This window comes from Dermacentor albipictus, chromosome 3 (assembly GCF_038994185.2).
Source record: "Dermacentor albipictus isolate Rhodes 1998 colony chromosome 3, USDA_Dalb.pri_finalv2, whole genome shotgun sequence".
NCBI classification, from domain to species: domain Eukaryota; kingdom Metazoa; phylum Arthropoda; class Arachnida; order Ixodida; family Ixodidae; genus Dermacentor; species Dermacentor albipictus.
The window spans coordinates 81,230,658-81,245,632 of record NC_091823.1 but is presented as its reverse complement, the minus strand read 5'-3'; the positions used below and the strand labels follow the sequence as shown (position 1 = coordinate 81,245,632).

The 14,975-nt window shown below is 46.4% G+C and overlaps 1 protein-coding gene and 1 long non-coding RNA gene across 4 annotated transcripts in view; one reads left to right on the top strand and one right to left on the bottom strand.

Annotated features, from left to right (window-relative positions):
- LOC139057431 (uncharacterized) overlaps positions 1-14,975 on the top strand; it is a 327,910-nt gene that overhangs the window by 25,593 nt on the left and 287,342 nt on the right. The window lies entirely within an intron of this gene.
- LOC135898951 (fatty acyl-CoA reductase 1-like) overlaps positions 1-14,975 on the bottom strand; it is a 49,853-nt gene that overhangs the window by 8,221 nt on the left and 26,657 nt on the right. For 2 of the 3 annotated variants that reach the window (XM_065428221.2, XM_070535658.1), the window contains exons 7-11: positions 12,303-12,477; positions 12,131-12,175; positions 11,860-11,978; positions 3,916-4,155; positions 1,277-1,406 (exon numbers count right to left, since the gene is read on the bottom strand). In XM_065428221.2, coding sequence (XP_065284293.2) covers positions 1,277-1,406; positions 3,916-4,155; positions 11,860-11,978; positions 12,131-12,175; positions 12,303-12,477 — 709 coding nt within the window. The remainder of the gene's footprint in view (positions 1-1,276; positions 1,407-3,915; positions 4,156-11,859; positions 11,979-12,130; positions 12,176-12,302; positions 12,478-14,975) is intronic. The other variant, XM_070535659.1, reaches the window with a different exon arrangement.

Here is a 14,975-nt window from a genome sequence, read left to right as displayed (position 1 = left end):
TTCTGCGGGTGCAACGAAACGATCGAGCATCTTCTTTGTCAGTGCTCTCGTTTTAACTTACAAAGAACTGTCCTCTCAGCCACCTTAGACAAACTGGACAAGCGCCCAATGACAGAAGACAAGATCCTCGGAACCTGGCCTACGCGAACATCAGCGCGATCCGCTATGAAGGCGCTGCTGCGATACTTGAAAGACACGGGACTTTCTGACAAATTGTGACAGTACACTGTGTGGCGCAGGACTGTACGGTGACACTGCGTAAGACTAGGAATGCCTTTGCGGGTTGCGTGACAGTGCCCACAGAAATAGTTCGTGTGTACGTGCGTGTGTGTGCTTAGGTTTTTTTTCTTTTTCCTTTTTTTATCCTTCTTTCTTTCTCACCTATTGCATCCCCTTTCCCTTCCCCCAGAACAGGGTAGCCAACCGGAGATAATCTCTGGTTAACTTCCCTGTCTTTCCTTTGCCTTTCTCTCTCTCTCTCTCTCATGACCTACGTGACACGCATATCATGACATTCATGTGATGACCAATCATTTATATTCGACATACATTCTTGTCATACTATAACAATTTTGGCATGTACCAAGACGTAGGAGGCTGTTTCATGAATTACATGACACGCATGTCATGACATTTACGTCATGACCTACCATGTATATTCCTCATACACTCTTGCAATACTATGACAATTTTGGTACATACCAAGACATAAGCGGATGTTTCATAACCTACATGACACACATGTTATGATATTCATGTCATGGCCTATCATTTATGTTCGTGATATACTCTTGTCATACTATGCCAGATTTGTTGCATACCAAGACATAGGCGGCTGTTTCAGTACCTAAATGACACGTGTGTCATGACATTCATGTCATGAGCTATCATTTATGTTCGTCATACGCCCTTGTCATACTATGCCGACGTTGGTATATACCAAGTTAACGAAACGACCATGGGAGCACCAACATGTAGGCGGCTACGTAGATTGGTAGATAGATACTGTCGAAGTGGCAAATGTTCGCCAAGAGATGCTTCGCATAAAAAAAATTGCGGAATTTGTGGTAGAATGGATGCAACCAGCAGTTTGAGTGCCATTGTGTCTTAGGCTAGGCTCCTAATGGGCAAAAGGAAATTTAATGAGGAGGTGGCTTTTACCCAGCTTCCTTCCGCGGGATTTTTATGGCACCCACCTCTAAGACGATATTGTGGTCTGTTCGCTATATATGTCGTACTTCGGCAATAAGGACATGTTCTTTATTGTTTGACTTGCCTGCTTATCCTTGGGAGTGAGGTCACGCATGAGCCTCATGATATTGGTCGTTCTGAAAAGCCATCCGTGAATCACGAAGTAGCGTGCAGCATCCATACTTTTACGAACTTTCTTGTAACTCTTCACGAATCTACGGAATAACAGTGTTGAAGAAAATAAACTTATATCAGTGAGCCCCCCGTTGTAAGAAATGTTGGTATATACGTACGTGGCACTGTGTCAAGTTCTTAAAGAGAAGCTTTCTTTGTCTCTTGCCCGGGGTTTGGCTGTCTTCGTTGTCCCTTTGCCTAGTAGAGAATCTGACTACTTTCCTCTACTAGGCAAAGGGACAACTGACTACTTTCCTTCCGTCCCCTTTTCCCTTTCCCCACTGTAGGGTAGCCGACCGGGCTCAGTCCTGGTTAAACTCCCTACCTTTCCTTTATCATTTGCTCTCTCTCTCTCCCTCTACTATCCACGTGACTCTGAGTATGTGGCACGGGTAAGTGCCCTAAACGATCAATTTGGGTCACTGGGTATCTGTTCATTCTTCTCTCACTCCTCGGGATGGGTCTGTGTCATTGTGAAACAATGGGTATATAAGCCTTAAGTGTGCTTTCATACGTGTCGTACTTCTGTGTGCACGCAGTCGTCATCAACATTGTACCATATAAAAGTGAGTTCAATCGTGTTCGCGATTACGCCGCTGCCGAAAATTTACACCAGCAGCGAACTAGAACCCACTTGTTTACTGCGATATTGACTCTGTGTATGTCTGGCTTTGCGCTGCACCGCCAGTTGGCTGCACCGTGCAGGCCACTCACGTTTGGGCTTCTGCCCATCCGGCAAAACGCCCAGTCGACTTGCGTTTAACGGAATACCGGACACGCTAAAGCTGGCTATTGACAATTTTAAGCGGTTATTAAATGCTATGAAGCCAATGGGCAGTTTATAACTGTCCTGTAGTTTTTGTATCTTAACATGGCAACCACACTTTAACGTGTCAAGAATGAACAAGAAATGGTGGATCCCACGCATACATGGAAATGGGGGATAAGCGAAGCTTTGATTGATATATACTGAAATGTGTGCACTTGTATGTGGGTCTACTGTCCTCGCTTAATGCACGCACCGGTTCCATTTTGTTCGCTTCACTTATTTCTCTGCACATGGCTGCTTTTGTTGCTGCCGACTTCTTTACTTCTCTGTACCTGAATTCTTCAATTTACGTTGCCGGCTTGCCTCTTCGGGCGACTAATCAGCGGTACACACCTATTCTGGGTAATGAACAAAAATGTTCACATACGAAGTGCCACATGCCCAATTGCACATACCCAGTGGCCAAACTTGTACTTGGCAAGACTGCAGCTGCCAGCTCCCACAAGATGGGGCAAGAGGCAAAGAAAGCTTGGCACTAAAAATTGTGATCAATAATAACAAGTTAAAAGGCGCAAGAGACAGAGGTAACGAAGCAAATACGACTTCGCTGTCATACTTATAAAGCAGCGCTGCAAAGTTGAAACATATACAGGGACGAAAACAGCACAGACGAAGCGCAGCTATGAACTGTTTATTAAAACAAAAAGGGGGTTTACAAAGTGGGCAACAATGCCATGCGCAAAGAGTACCGCGCAAAGGAGCTTGACGCGTGAGACTTCTCTATTCGTACCCTCCCTATGCAGTGTACCTCCCTATGATTAAGCCAAATTCTTTGTTTCGTGCACACTCCGGAATTCTCCTCTGGTTGCCCAGGAAAGACTCTCTGTGAGCGCGATAGACGGTGAACTTACGTACGTGCCGTACTTTTCCGAAAGCATAATATACGCTTCTACAATTGTTCTTCTAAGCCTGTCTTTGCTGCTTGCGAGAACTGTAGTGTCCTCCTAATTCGAGGTACAATTAATCATAGAGCAGTGGAGAGCGAAATTACCTTCTACTACCACTCTGCTACACAACACTTGTGCTCCTGACTCCTGAAGCGTTTGGTTGAGGCACTTACCCGTCGGTCCTATGTAGAGGAACCCTACCACTCCAACGTTGCACTCAACAAATTTCCTTACATGTCTGACCCTACATTCTGCTACTCGGACGTCTCCCTCACTGTTCTCTACTTTCACTTTTTTACACAAACTCATCATCTTCCTAGGTGACGAGAATACTACCTGCGCATCATACCGGGAAGCCACTCTTTCAATCTATGCGCTACTGTGTGTGTGTAGGGTAAAACAACTACTGGATGCTGGCTCTTTTCCTTCACTTTCCTTGGGGACGTCTCCCTCACTGTTCTCTACGTTCAGCCATTTACACAAACTCATCATCTTCCTGGGCGACGAGAATACTACCTGCACATCATACCGGGAAGCCACCCATGGCGTGCAGCGCAATTCTACTTCTCGAACTGGATTACTCAAATTTCTGGAACTTCTCTGCACAAAACATTGAAAGCATAATTGACGAATTGCTGATATTTCTCTAATTAAGCTTTACACTAGTTACATCAGGTCACATGGCGCAATTTGCAAATTGTAGCCGGTGACTTCGCTGGTCACATTCGCTTGGAACAAATTCTGAGGATGACACTAGCCTGGCATATTTCATATTTTCAAGAATTATTAGTGTAGCGAAAGCGCGCGAGCCATTACGGTGTAAGTGATACAAACCTTGGATCTCTCCTAGTTAGCTGCAAGGCCAGGTCTGCGGCGAGTGCTGGCAGATAACGCCGGCAGTAGAGGTTGGCGTCATACCACAGCTGGCTGTTGGTCACGACAATCTTTGGAAAGCTGATGGCATTTGGCAGTGGGTGTCGCAAGATGGCTCTTTGCATCGTGTCAACCAGCTCAGCCCACGTGTGTTGCTGCAGGGTACCGCTCGTGCAGTGGTACACTTTCACGTGCGTTGGCCTGCAGCGGGACATCTTGCCCAATAAAGTGACACAGTCCACTTGCGAAATTTTCGACGTCTATTTATGTACTGTCAGGGGTGGTAAGTGTTACGCTAAATATATTGCCAGGGCTGTAACTTTTGTCCTCTCCCGCGAAAAATAATATGTTGTGAATAGAGCGACATTGCACACTGCCTAGTTCGTAATTATTAAACTGTCACCACGTCGGCAGTTTTTGACGTTTGTAAAAAGGGGTTAATCTCTCTCTCTCTCTCTTTCATGAATGACAATTAGCCGCCATCGTTATCCGATGCTTTGTTACCACGACGTAGCACCGGACTGCGGCAGAGTGTGAATGAGAAATTACTGTAGATCAAGGTGGTAAAACATAAGAAGGTGCTGGCCAAAGAAAAAGAGCTGTGCAATGCGAGAAAAACAGTCACGTGCACACAAACGCACGCACGCACGCAAATACACAAACGAACATACGGCCAAAAATAAAGACGACAAATTCGGCGTACTAGCTTTGCCTCTTCACGATAGTGCTAATACCAACAGAAGACAACGCTTTAATATATAAACTTCTCCTCTTAAGAAAGCTTTGTGGGGTCGGACGCTACTTGCTCGCCTGCTGTGCCCCTAAGGCGTGGACATACAGCCCTGAAATCTGGTTCATTGTCGGTCGCCAAGTAAGTTAATCCTAACTCTTAAAGTCATCAGACAAAATAGAGTTTTCGTCTAGACTCAACAGCACCACGAATGCCGCACAAAGGACACCTTTGACTATACACTGATCGATGGCAGCTGCTAAATGCAGGGTGCTTTACACGAATTGAGCTTTACAGGGACATTGAGTTTCAAACACAACCCCGCACTGGTCTGTTTATTCGCCTTAACATTGCTTGCAATGCAGTCAGAAGATATGCTGACATTTTACAGCGAAGCCTTCTTTGCTTACTTTGCTCGCTTTAGTGTGGCTGCCCGGCTGCTGTTGGGTCGGTCGCTATCTCGGCGAGTATAATGGCGGATCCATATACAAAGCGCATAAGAAAATACCTGCATAGCGGCTTATTCAGTCTTTGTATGCTGAGCAAGTATGCAGGAAATAGTTATATTAATTATTAGACCTTATTAGACCTTATTAGACAGACCTTATTACATAACATAAAGCCTGACCACATAATGTCAACTCATACGCATAACTAAAGAACACCGATATGATAATGAAATGCTGAATTATATTCAACAAATTTTTGGATTTTTGGATTTCTTTGATTGAACCATTCTGTATGTTCCACTAGATATGCCCGTTTTCAGCCAGTCCTCAAGAATGGGCATGTTTTACTACGATCCCACATAGAACCTTAACATATAATGTCGGCTCGCAGATATTTCCAAAGAACGCTGATATGTCAATAGAATGGTGAACTATATTTTACGCAATTTTTTTTTGAGCAAGCCACTATGCGCCGCTAGTGTCGTTGCCGTTTTTAGCCAGTCCTTCAGTATGGGCATGTCCCACTGTGACACGAGAGGTAGAGGATGGCTTAGTGTTGCTTTATGCGTGTCATACTTTTCTGTCAACTTTTGTTTCAAGATGCCTCAGTGCAAATGTGAAATGGTTTCCGGACAACGAAACACATTGTAGTGACCACGTTCTAACATATGTTAAAATTGATGGCATTCGCAAGTCACACTCTACCACAGTTCTTCAACGCATCGACTGGCCTAAATACTCATTGCTCATGGAGAAGAATTGGCAAAAGATCCAACACTGTCCACCTGGCAACATCGAGGACCTCATTAACGACGCTGCTCGAGAAGCCACAAGAGTTTTTAGGCCTATTCCTAAACTTGCTGAATTCGAAGCGGAATTGGAGCGGCTTCGAGCAATTCGTTGTCGCGCGGAACGAAGGTACAGGCGCACCAAGTCCATCAACGACCTAAGGGAGGCGATATGCATACAGAAGATCAACTATCATCGGATCAACAACCTGCAATCTCTAAGATGGAAAACTTTTCGTGCTTCCTTTGATCCAAATAAACCCGTATCACATATATGGAGAACGGCGCGCGGTCTGCGAATGTCACCACAACAACGCCACCCCTTCAAATGCCTGGCTCTCTGTCAAGGTCGCCGAGAGATCGACGTAGCGGACGATTTCTGTTTAAGGGTTGCTGGTCTACCATCCTCGTTCCCCGTGCATGACGCCCTTGACTTTCCAATCTGGCGGGATTCTCGTATGGATAATCTGTTTTCCATCGATGAGTTACAAGTGGCGTTGGCAGCATGTAGACGTTCCTCATCACCTGGGCCTGACGGGGTGACATACGCAGCTCTTGGCAACCTCGGTCAAACAGCTCGGCACGCTCTTCTAGAGGTGTACAACGATTCATGGCGTGAAGGAGTGGTTCCAGCTGCATGGAAGTCCAGCCGCCTTATGCCTTTGCTCAAACCACGTAAATCAACCCTAGACGTGGCGTCTTATCGTCCCATTGTTCCGGCCAGTTGTCTAGGTAAGATGATGGAGAGGATGGGGCTGACAAGTCTAGTGGGGTATCTAGAGCACTACAAGATATACCCTGATGCTATGGTAAGCTTCCGACTTGGACGCTCTTCTGTAGACAGCGTCATAGATCTCGTCTCGTCTGTTCAGCACGAAATAAGCCTAAGGAGACTGTCAGCAGCGATGTTCCGGGACGTTAAAGGCGCTTATGACAACGTAGCACATCGAGCCATCCTGGACGCCTTGGGTGATGTCTGGCTAGGTGGACTTGTGTTTCGATGGATATTCAGCTACATGAAGGACAGGTCATTCTTTGTGCAAACAGAGGATGGTGCATCATAACAACATAACACCTAACGTGGAGTACCACAAGGCGGAGTCTTGAGCGCCACTCTACTTAACCTCTTGCTCATCGACCTGATTCATACCCTTCCACAATTCGTCTATGTGTCGATATATGCACACGATATACGTATTTGGTCATCAGGAGCGACGCGTCCACAGGTGCGTGTCAGACTCCAAAAAGCGGCCACACTAACATCAAGCTATCTTCGAGCACGAGGTTTGGAGGTGTCCTCCGAGAAGTGGTGGCATTCACGCGCAAAGCAATGATGCCATACGTTGTTAGAATTAATGGACATCTCATTGCCTACGAGAAGACGCACCGTTTTCTAGGAGTGATTATAGATCAAGACCTCTCCTCGAGTCCTCACGTATCTTACCTAAAAAGGAAACTAGTGATGATAACAGACGTGCTCAGATTTCTTGCAGGAAAGTCATGGTGTGCGTCTGTGAGTGCAATGTTCCTACTCGACAACGAAATGTTCCTGGGTCTGCACTCTACAGTTTACTTGTACTTGGTGGGACCGCTAAGATCAGCCTCCGAGCCCTCCAGTCTGTACAAGCTCAAGCTCTGCGAATTTGTCTAGGCCGTCCAAGCTGTGCATCAACGGCAGCAACAATAACCATCGAGCATGACCACCCCATCAATATGCATATTCATGTCGACTCTTTAAGGATGCACATCAGGCACTTCACCAGTCTTCCATCGCATCATCTCACTTCCCTTCCTGCCGCTCGACCTCGTTCAGCGTTTAGAAGAATTATTGCCGCCAACTATGGAAGTTTACCGTCAAACTTCACACCTGCAGCATGACCGTCTCTACCGCTGTGGTGCCTGCGTCCACTCCAAGCCCTTCTTGTCATTCCCGGCATCAAAAAGAAAACGGAGATGTCAACAAACCGTGCTTTCATTCCTACATGACAAACACAACGAATGCACCCACGTTTACACGGATGGTTCTGTCTCCTCTAAAAGTTCAGCTGGAGCAGTGGTACTTCCCGCTCACTCTGTCACCATCAAATTCAAGACGTCTTACGTTACATCATCGACGGCTGCAGAACTCGCTGCTATCCGTGCTGCTCTGGAGTTTAGTGGTCCCAAATCACCAAATTCATGGTCCATATTTTGTTATTCAAAGGCAGCACTCCAATGTCTGCTGTCCCCTTTCAACCACGGACCTAATGTGCAATTAGTCGCAGACATCCGACTACTCCACCATTGCGCAATCGACAAGAGACACTATGTAATCTACCAGTGGATACCGGGTCACTGTGTAATTTCGGGAAATGACAGTGCGGATGACGCTGCCCGGTCGGCCCATGATGGCGCCAAGATTATATCTACACCGCTGTCAAGAACAGATGAAGCCACAAGTCTTCGCACCCTCGCACACGAGCTTACGCAAACTCTGTGGAACCCCAGTGAATTCACGAACGCACGTCTTCACAGACTGGATCCAAGTTTGCAACTCCGTCTTCCACCAGGGTTGCCACGAGCGGAAGCAACATTTCTGTGCTGCCTATGGCTCGGCGTGCCATTCACGAACTCCTATTCCTTCCACATTGGAGTGGCCGACAGCCCTGCTTGCGACACCTGCAGCTGCGAAGAGACGATCGCGCACCTCCTCTGTGACTGTCCACGTTACAATGTGCCAAGAAAAGTTCTCGTGACCGCACTCAAAAAACTGGACAAACGCCCCTTCGCAGAAGAGAAAGGTCTAGGACACTGGTCCAGACGGGTTTCGGCACGGCCTTAAAGGTTTACACTGGCTAATTTTTCTGTTTTTCCTTCCCTTTTGTCTCTCTTTTGAGGCTGCAGGTTTGATCCGGACCATCGCAGCCGCAACCAGGTTAGTGGCGAATTCAAAAACATTTGTTTACAATGCTTCGGGTGCAATCTAAACAGCTAGCAAGTGTTCAAAATTATTTCGAAGTTCTCCGCTACGGCGTGCCCTATAACTAACTGCGCAGCTTCTTGACGTTAAACACCGCGAATAATATTACAGCGTTTCTTAGACTGTCGCACCAGAACATTGGTTCCCGCATTTGTTACGTGGTTTTGAGTCGGGTCAGCATCGTTCTTTGATTTTGAATGCAATCGTATTCATGCGCGTTGTGGGGCAACTATTTCACGCTGGGTGAACTTGTATCAGTTCATGTGAGAGTTTGAAGAAACAGGAGTTCTTGCAATAGGCTGAATCTAAACCAATATCTGTAGCTTCTGGTAGAAAAGCTGGAGCACTATAACGTAAAGCTATTCCAAACTGTTTCTGTTGCATTTACGCAATCAGCCTTCCACTATTGATCAAACATTTTTCGGGCTACCCCGTGTCTGTCGCCTGTCTGCCATACGATGTTCCGAAAACCGCGATAGCTGTTCATCTGATTATGCGTGATTAGGCCAAGCAAAAGAAAAAAGATTCAGAGCCATTGCACTCTGTGAAGGCGGATGAGCAGCGGAGCTGTATATATGGTGATATATAGTGATAATAAATATGTTGATTGAAAATAAAGACATACAAAATGAATTACGGCTTTTTGCGATTTTGTTATTTGATTAAATTGCATACTTATGATTTTTTTCAACCTTCTTTTGTTTGCTCTTTTAAATTTATTATTTAGTCACCAAGGTGACTATCGCTTTATGATCACTATGTGCGGCCCTTGGCTCTGTGGCAACACTGGAAATGTTCTTGGCCAATGTGAGGTCTATACACGACCGATGACGCGTCGTGGGTACACTGATGTTTGCGTAACATCGAATGCCGAACCTTTCCAAGAGAAACGCCACGAACCACCTTCCGTCTGGCCGACACGCATCGATGTTGAAATCACCCATAATTACGATTAGACAAGGAGCCGGTAGGGGTGAGCCAACCAAAGGTACATACGCTTGGCGTTCGCGGCACGATCTTCGTTCGCATTACGTGCCGCCCGCCGTCGCCGCGCACATTCCCGTTTCTCTTCACGACGGTGTTCTTTGTAGGCAGGCTGTTCTTCCGCAGTCCTTATCGCACGCGGCCTACCCAGTGCGCGAATGGAAGGGAACTGGATAAGGTTACGTGCTTGCCTCTAGAGCTCGTGACGTCAAACCGCAATCCATACTAAACGGTGTCTATTCCGGCTTTACTTTCTTTATTACGAAACGTTTTTTTTAATCTCAATCCGTTTAGACACTTCTCGCGATTAAACGCAGCTGAGGCGTACCCGACGATACGCTTTTGCTTTGTGCTTTAGCTCATTTAGCTCTGGGTTGGCCGCCATCTTTTTTGCCTAAGCACACGAACCGCCAGAACTTAGCGTATAACAGCTCCACTGTAATAACGTGGAAAGTTGGGCTAGTTGGTGAGTGATCATAGTACCTTGCTGGTGAAGCAGCGCACAAACACGGACACAGTGAAGACTGTGTCTTCACTGTGTCCGTGTTTGTGCGCTGCTTCACCAGCAAGGTGCTATGTCCACTGTAATAGTTATCATTCTACACTTATTTTTCGTCTTAAGCCCTGCGGTATGCGTCAAAAGCTTGCGGGTTGCGCCTATATCGCTTTTCGGCCCCGCAACGTTACAGAACGGCGGCAACTCACCACGTCAAAGTGACGTGTACGAATTAATCTGCTTTAATATGCCAAACAAAACTAAACTTGACCGTGAATCGCACCGACGCCTCGCCCACGCGCTGCCTCTCGCGATCTACCGCTTAGCGAGGCAGTCGCGCCACTCTTCGCCCTGTTTGCAATGTGCCGAATGAGACAGATTGTCCGCGCCAGCGACATCTGTCTCTGTCATATTGCAAAATGAAAACACACATAGAGCTGCGCTCAAATTTCGCATTATAAGGGAGCATTGTGATCGTCGGTGAATTTTTTTTTAACTTTCCGTTGCACGCCGCCGGGATTTTTTGACTAGCCACAGCAAGCGGAAGAGGGCCAATCGCAGACGCGGGCACCACGCTCCTCATCCGGTTATCTACTTTCACTGTGCTAGCTCGGCCCCCCTGAAACTCCCTCCACTTCTGCGTGCTCCTTGCCTCTTGTAAGCCAATTAGAAACGTGTCAAAGTAGGCAATGATATTCGCTTTAAAAGGAAACAAAGGTGACCTTCTATAAACAAGGAGAGCGTTTGATTGGGTAGTTCAAACAACGCGGCAGGTTCTCGCCCGATGCTTGCGTCGGTAGGCAGTTACGTAACTTTGACGTCAGGAGATTGGAATCAAAACAGATTGGAATTATTTTACATTATAGGGCCCCTGTTCTTGTGGCATCTTCTGCGTAACATTTTTCTGCTGTAATTAAAATTTGTGGCTGCCCCAACTCCTCCTAGATAGCACAAGGCCGGTGCACTTCGATCCGTGACGTTATGCTACCTTACGTGACTGCCATAGAATCTAATGGGGACGCTCCAAAGTAGGCCGCTGTGGCTTTGATGTCGCCGCTTTCGTCACGTCGAGCTTGACAATGTAAATTTCGTTCCAAGTAGCATGAAGTCGTAAAGATGAGTGCACAGACCTGCTGTCTAGGAGGCTTTGGCCTCCCTCAAGTGGGGGTCACAGAACGTAAACCTTCACTGCAAGGTACTAAAAGTGACAATTTCTTTATTACACGCGATCTACTTTCTAGAGTTCTGTACGTATTTGTTTCTCTCCTTTGTTCAATCTTCATACCCTTACACGTCAGAACCTCTTAATTTTTATTTTTGAGTCTGCTCATTTCATTTAATTTTCCCTTCGGCTCTCTCTTTGTCGTACGGCAGAGCAGTGAAGTAAATACAGACGAACCTTCTTAATTGTATCTTTATCGTCACTCACATTCAGTTGTCACCTACAGTTGAACGACACTGGCCAACGTAATGATCGCGTGATGGTGTATGACGCTTACCTCGTTTTAGCAGTGTGCCAGGCGACGCATATAAGTGTATTTGCCACAATGTCCACTGGAACAATGTCGGCGAGGTTCTTCTTGTCCGTAAGGAGCACCGGTAGCAGGCCCAAACCTGACTGTTAATGTTTGGAAACAAATACGTTTCATTGTTCTGCGCCATTAAAGCACTCATAGGTCTTGCGACAGGCGCACTATTTTGCTATATCGCAGGAGTATACATTCAACCCTCATCAAACAGTAAACAGTCAAATATTTGTTCAGTACTCACCGTAACGACGATGCCAGTACAGCCATTAAAATTGTCCACCCAGCCCTTAAAAGAAAGATAGCGGGCGTATTTAGGTTCGGAGATCTAGAGATGGAAGTTGAAGTGGCGAAGCGAAATCGGCCAGAGAGCGAATGTCTCATGTTTCACGTTTGAGGTGAGTGGAACGACTCACCGGAAGTGGCTCTCTCAACGAGGCAGTGATGGTGGAAGGCCGTACTATGGCGAGGGGCGTGTCGCCCCGTTCTTCGAGCAGTAGTGCTTCGGCTAAACTCTTTGTCAGCGTGTACGTGTTCGGATGGCCATACAAGTATTCCTCCGCAGTGCCCGTCGCATCATTGCCTGCTGACCTATCATGGAATAAATTTTGCTGTAAGGCTAGCAGAAATTTCCACCTAAACAAAACGAGTTCAGTTTCTTAGCTTCTATTCGTAAAGTTACAGTGCTTTGGGGTGCTTGGGAGACTGTGAACTACTCGGTGTGCAGAAACTGTTCGAGAGAAACGTCGGCGCCTTATTACCGCAACGCAGAAAATGTAAAAAAATAATTTAAAAATATCTACAGTGCTTATGATGTTCGAAACCGGTTCATCTGTGGCTGCAAGTCAATGCCCTAACCACGCCTCTAAAGCTATAGCGCCATTCTGCAGTGAAAACGTAAATACGCTTTATGCCACATCGTATCTTAATGGTGTTTCGAGCAATCTAGTAAATTCGTGTATTGCAGTCAACAATATGGTAATGAAAAAAAAGAATGTCCTGTTGCATTTTACAGTCAGAACATGACGACAAAGAGGCAAACAGGACGTCAATGTCACACTGAGTTAAAGAAAAAATGTTTACACAGGGCAGCAAAGCACAACATCGCTGCTGCGTCGAACAGCCTGCGACCAAGTTTCAGCTAGGAGAAGTGCCTGACGTCGAAGTAGCGCTTGCGCCAGGGTAGGGCAAGCAGCAGCATCAGAAGCTCTTTTTTGAACCTAAGTATTCCTCTGGCTATATGAATGTAGTGCACTTGGTGCCTGCAGCAGCAGCGGAGTAAGCGCACGCTGTGGTCGTTGCCGCGCTGATGTCACTTTATCCGCGCACAATGTAGTAATGGGGAAACACCGTTCCCTAAGTCGATGCTGGACTCCATAGGTCCGGTACTTGCGGACCTGCCGTAATTTGATGGCTTCCCACCCACAGCTGCTGCTACCGTTTAGGGAATAATGAAGTCTGATTCGCAACTCCAGTGGAACGCCTGAGCCATCCGATTTTTGACACTCTGTCTTTTTGAACACAATCCTCCTCCTCCTCCTCCTCCTCCTACTCCTCCTCCTCCTCCTCATCATCATCATCATCATGATTTGTGAACATGATTTATCGAAGAAAATTCAAAAGTCGGGTTATGAATAAGTTGTTTCCTAAACGTGCGTTAAACGTAGTCCTGTCACGGTGTACGTACAAGCAAGCAAGCAGCTAACGCATATTCTCCGAACAGTGTCCTATCGCATGGACGATCAATACGTGTGTTTCTATGAGAAAAGAAAGAAGGTGTCGATAACATTGATTTCCCGGAATACTGAGTGTCCGCACCCATCAAATGAAAATGTAGCGACTGTTGACTCGTTCCCGAGAGGTTCAGATTACAGGACCATCTGTTGAGCATAACAAGATTTAGTCACATGATCTCCATGATGCATATTGAAAATGCAGAGTGTTTCGCCAGCGTATTTTCGCCTACGCGATACTCTGCAGGGAATGGGACGAATGCAATGAAAGGCCTTAAAACTAGGTGAGCAGAAGAAAAAGGAAAATAAAAGAAACAAAAATGCAGGTCGTGTGATGTTGTCTGTAGTAGGGTTAAGTGTCCGACGCGACGCATGTAGAGGGTAAATGCAAAAGAGAATAATATCACAGTCTTGATGAGATGACGTGCGTGAGTCATAATATAGACAGCAAACCAATTGACTCAATATATAAGAAGAAGTCCAGGGCTTTGCGCTATTTTGATAAGCAAGGCCAGGGACCCAGCATCTCTGCTGGGTCCCTGGGGCTTTGGTCGAGCTTTTCTGTGTTCATCTTATATTGATGTTGCTCGTATCTGTAAGCTGGGCATTTGAACAAGATGTGCTCTAGGGATTCTACTGCGCCACAGTTGTCGCAACATGGATTTGTGGCCTGTCCATTGCGGAAAAGAAGATTGTTCATGTATGCAACGTTCAGCCGAAGCCGGTGATAGAGGGTCTCCAGATGGCATGGTAGGCATTGTGGCAGCCTTGATTGGACATGTCCGACATATCCCATATCCGACACCTGACTCGGATTTCCTCACACCATCTTGCTTGCTTGCCAGCAAAAAGGCCCCATTCAACCTTTGCCGGAAGTGTTGTAAGAAATCAGTCCTGCTTGCCATCAGATTTTACCCCTGCTACACGATTATCAGATCCATTGTGGTGTCTGCACCGGCTGCAAGGACAATTGACAATTCCAGGAATCAGAAAGAAAGCTGGAGCGCCGTTGCAAGCTTTGAAACAAGCAACTTTGGAACACGTTCACAACGTACACAGATTCCGGCAACACGTCTACAGAGATGGTTCCGTAAAACTCAACAGCTCTGCTGCTGCAGTCATCATCCCGGCAAAATCTGAAAAAATCAAATTAAAAACTCCATTTGTGACAACATCAACGGGTGCTGAACTTACGGCATTACGTGCTGCACTCGATTTCATTAATCAGAAGCCACCGCAACAATGGACAGTCTTTAGTGACTCCAAGGCAGCCCTTCAGTGCATACAAAGCCCAATGCGCCACGGACCCAATGAACTGGCCTCAGATATTTGACACATGTATCATCGTATCCATGA